Genomic DNA, 4,667 nt, shown 5'->3' with positions numbered 1-4,667 from the left:
CCGCATGCAAGGCAAATGCCTTAGCCGCTGCACTATTGCTCCAGCCTCAGCCCTGTAGTTTTCAATCCTTTGGTGAACTTGATAAATTTCTAGAAGGGGTTATAATTACCTTTTAAGGCACAGTTAATATATTTTAACTATAGAGTTCAATTTTTGGTTAACAATATAATGAAATGACCATAATTCACTACAATCTTAATATATGTGGAAGCATATGCCTCCTTTTCAACACAATTATGTTCAGATTCTACCTATATTCCACTCATAACTAGAGAATTTTTGAGTTATTCTATTTTTCATAGTTTTACCTATTTCCATAAATAATTATATAACTATTAATATCTGAAGGGCTACACAAATGTGAAAAGAGATAGGCACCTATTGATCTTGTAGTTGATAAAACAATGATGAATCCAAAGGAGACGGTTATTGAGACATTTTTATGAGAATTGCATGTTAAATTTATAGATGTTGCAAAGTGAGTCTTTGTATCCACTGAGACTTGCATCATAAGGTGTGTTCGATGTTTAAAATGTTCAAACAAACAGTGAAGGGTCCTCTTGACTGTCCTCTTTTAAGAGTGGATACTTTCGCAATACTTTCTTCATGGGAGTGTTGACTTGGTCATATGTCCATCCCTTAGTTTTAAACAGCTTCTCAAGGATCCATGGCATCTCTAAGTCATGGCTTAAAATGTAATCCTTAAAGGCAATTGTTCCATAAAGGTCTTCAAGAATATCCGGTATAGGACGTCTTTTCCGCAAACGTTGAACCGCTGGTTCAAGCAGGGGTTCATCATTGACTAACTTTGTCCACAAGTAGGGCTTCAGGTACCATGCTCCATACCTAATCTTCATAGGTATGGGTTTATACGGATCTGGTGGCTTCTTAAGTATTCTCTCCCAGTTTATCTCCTCTACGGAAAATTCTGCCGCCTGCTTTTCATTTAGCGCCTTGTTGTACCTTAGCTGTACAGGAACCTGGCCTATAGTCCTTATGCGAACGGTTTGATAAACAGGTTTGTACTCACGGCTAATGTCAAAGAGCTTCATGACATAAGCTTCAGTTACGTCCTCTTCTCCTAAACCAATTGCCCATGCGCAGAATTCACGAACCACTTTAGGTACATTTCTTAGTGGCTCTCTGCGCTCCGAGGCCTTCGGACTCTTTTTCTTGGCCTTCTTCTTCTTTCTCTCCTCTTCCTCCTCCATTTCACGTGTGTCAGAAATCTTCTTGAGCATTGTCACAAACACTTCAACAGGATGTGCTCGCGGAAAGGATTTCCTACGAAGTTCTGGCTGTGTTAGGGGCTCCATCCAAGGCAACGTTGACCTCTTCAGCTTCTCTTGCAAGTAGGGCCCTTGTATCACGCTTAATAACATCTCTTCCATTTCCTCTTCTTCGTCCTCTAATTGGGGGTAGATAGTAAAGTACTGCTTGGTCACAATAGTTTCCTCGGAGGGTGGCTTCGGGGGGCTTACCTTAATCCTTATCTCCTCTAACACTTTCGAAAGTGATTGACCACTTGGCACGAGACGCAGCCTGGGTTCTTCAGGCAAGATGTTGGGACTCTTTGGGGGGCGGACAGGTTTGAGAACTTTAGGAGAAATCCTGGGGAGAAAACTATCCTTAGGGTGACGGATGATTATATTGTCACAAGGTCTACAGCCATTCCTGAAGTCATCCAGTCCCTCCTGTATAAATACCCACCGCCGACTGTTCAGGGAGCTGCGGAGTTTCAGTGGTACGTTCTTGTGCTTCGCCAAACACTTGGATGGTAGTCTTTCTTCAAACCAAGGTTTACAGTTCATGCCCAGGGGCATAGGCTCTAGCTGCCCAGGCCCAAACAGCCACTTCTTGTCCACCGACATGGTGCCCCAGGCCTGTGGGCCACCACCAGCTTGGTGGTTTGTTTATGTCATCTTTTTTGGTTGCTAGGAGACCACAGAACCAGCCATATTCTTTTGGTGAAGAGAGGTGGGCTGACATGGGTGCCCCTGCGCCTGCACGTTCTTCTGGGCTTTAAAGGGCTCATTTCTTTAGTTGTAGTTTAAGTTGCATGTTAATTTTAGTTGTACGTTAAGATGCCGTAGTTTAGACACAGCAGTTTCCTTTTCCCTTTTCACGGGCTTTTTGGATGGTTTCCAGTTTGAGGCTACTGTTACATAAAGTTGCCACAAATATTTGGATTCTCATCTTTTTATGCATATCCATCACTGCCGTGGGTAAACTTTAGCTAGCAGTTGAATGGCAGAATCTCATGATTGTGGTGTAATTTTTAAAGAAACTGCCACTTTTGGGAGCGTCATGGGGCTGTTGGGATCACTCCTGGCTGGCTCAGGGCACCATATGTGGTTCCGTGGATCAAACCAGGGTCAGTTGTGCGCATGACAAGTGCTCTACTCACTGTCCTATTGGTCCGGCTGGAAACCACTACATTTTAAAATACGTTTTAAACAATACTTAATATTGTGTTAGGTGTGAAAATTACATTTTCTCCACCTACTGTCCAGTACTTGGATTAAATAATTTTTAATTTTAGTTATTTAAATAGGTGTGCTGTCTTATTTCATTTTCCTAAGAGCAATGGGTATTGAACATCTTTTTTTCTTTGCCATTTAGTGTTTCTTCTCTGGTGAAATAATCTGTTCAGAATTTTTGCCCATTTTAAACTACACTGGATGATATATTGTTGAGCTTTTAGAGTTCTTTGTGTATTCAGAATGCAACGCTTTTATCAGATAAATGGTCCGCATTTTTTTCTTTGTCCAAGGTTTGTTGTTTCAATACTCTGTCAAAGAGCTAAAGTTTTAAAATTTGATGAGGTTGAATTTATCAGTTTCTTTTATGGATTGTGCTTTCTTTCTTATACCTAAGAAGTATCTTTTGGGAACTGGATGGATAGTAAGATAGGTTACTTACTTCCATGTGACTGACCACGGTTTCATGCTTGGCACCGTATATGGTCCCCTGAGCCCAGCAAGAAATGATCCCTGAGTATCAGAGCCAAGAGTAAGGCCACATCAATGAGTGTGGCCTTAAAATCAAAAAACAAAAAAGAAATGCCTGACAGTTTGACTATCTTTTTTTTTTAAAAAAGAACTTTCCTATCAACCAAATTTTCTTTGTAAATTTATAAAAAAAAATCAGTTACCCGTATTTCTGGGATTGTTTATCTCAATGGAACATACTTTGATTCTATTTATTTTTCTGCCTTTACACCAATTCTTTTTGGTAGCTTTGTAATAAATCTTGAAATTAGGCTGCATTAGTTACCTCCATTACTTTGCAAAATTGCTTTGGCTCTTCTCAGTCCCTTGACTTACTTCAAAATCATTTTGTCAGTGTCTACAAAGAAATATGTTGTGTTTTTTATTATGTTCTGTTGAATTTACAGATCGGTTCAGGGATAATTTGATATTTTCTCATTATGTAGTCTTTTGATCCCATGATAAAGGTACATATTTTTACTTAAATGTGTGATCTTAAATTTCTCTCAGCAATATTTTGTGGATTTCTGTGTATGGGTCATTCTTACCATCTTCCTCCATGTGTATAGGTCATTCTTACTATCTTCCTCCAATATTTCCCTAACTATTCCATGTTTTTTATATAAAGTCCAATTGCTCATTGTTGGTTTATAGAAAGGTAATTGAAAATTTTGGATACTGATGTTGTATTACCCAACCTTGAAAGATATGCTTATTAATTCCAAAAGCATTTTTATATGTTCCACTGGATTTGCTACATAGATGATTTAATGGTATCTATTTTGCCTTGGTTTATAGAGTAGCTCTGATGTGTATGGAATTCTAGGTTGAACTAGTTTCTGTCTATACTTTAAAAAGGATATGCCTCTTTTTCCTCAAGTGCATTATTCAAATAAGCCTAATTAACATTTTTTCTATTTTGTAATATGTCTGTTTTTCTCTAACCTGCTTTGGAAATTTTTGTGGTTATCATTTTATTTTTTTTACAGTTTGGGTAGAATGCAATGTTCTGTGTTTTTCATACTTTGTGTTTGTTGAACTTCTTGTATTTGAAAGAGTCTAGTTTCTAGCAAATCTTTTTTTGGAAAGTTATTAGTTCCTCAAAAATGTTGTATGCCATTTTTACTTAGTTGGAGATTCCAAATATATCTATATTAGATTGCTTGCAGTTTTCTAATAGTTCACTAATGCTAAGCTCATTTAAAAGATTTTTAACTTCATGCTTTATTTTGGATAAAATTTCTTATTCTTTAAATACTCTAATTATTACATAGTCTTGTGAGAGTTATATTCCAATGTGATAATTTTCATTTTATAATTTGAATTTTCATAACCATAAGTTTGATTTATGATTAAAAATGTGCTTTGTTTCTACTTTTAAAATATTTTTCTCTATAGTTATAAATTTATTTTGTTCATTTCTGTCATCTCTAAAACCTGTATCAATTATGAGTTTTCTTAGATTGCTTCATTAAGAGAAAAATTATTGATTCTTTAATAAATTTCATGAAATTTTACTTTTGGTTTTTTGGCATTATAAATTTTTCAGTGTGGTTGTTGGATAGTTTAATACTTTTATAAATATATATATTTACCTTTCTAGACTACTGTGGGAAACAGCCTTTAGAATATGTTGTTAAATTTTAATAGGTCTAGCCCTAATATTTACCCTAACCC

General features: G+C 36.6%; 1 protein-coding gene across 1 annotated transcript; it reads right to left on the bottom strand.

The window, feature by feature from the left end:
- Positions 1 to 536: 536 nt before the first annotated feature.
- Positions 537 to 1,871, bottom strand: LOC101542772 (protein FAM47A-like). Its single transcript, XM_012933621.1, has one exon. The coding sequence runs from the start codon at positions 1,869 to 1,871 to the stop codon at positions 537 to 539; it is 1,335 nt and encodes a 444-aa protein (XP_012789075.1).
- Positions 1,872 to 4,667: the final 2,796 nt, after the last annotated feature.

Source organism: Sorex araneus, chromosome X (genome assembly GCF_027595985.1).
Source record: "Sorex araneus isolate mSorAra2 chromosome X, mSorAra2.pri, whole genome shotgun sequence".
In the NCBI taxonomy this organism is placed as follows: domain Eukaryota; kingdom Metazoa; phylum Chordata; class Mammalia; order Eulipotyphla; family Soricidae; genus Sorex; species Sorex araneus.
The sequence above is the reverse complement of the archived record's forward strand: the minus strand, read 5'-3'. Positions and strand labels throughout refer to the sequence as shown.

Bases quoted from the DNA above. Each gene is read 5' to 3' on its own strand.
- LOC101542772 (XM_012933621.1), bottom strand. From the start codon at position 1,871: ATGTCGGTGGACAAGAAGTGGCTGTTTGGGCCTGGGCAGCTAGAGCCT.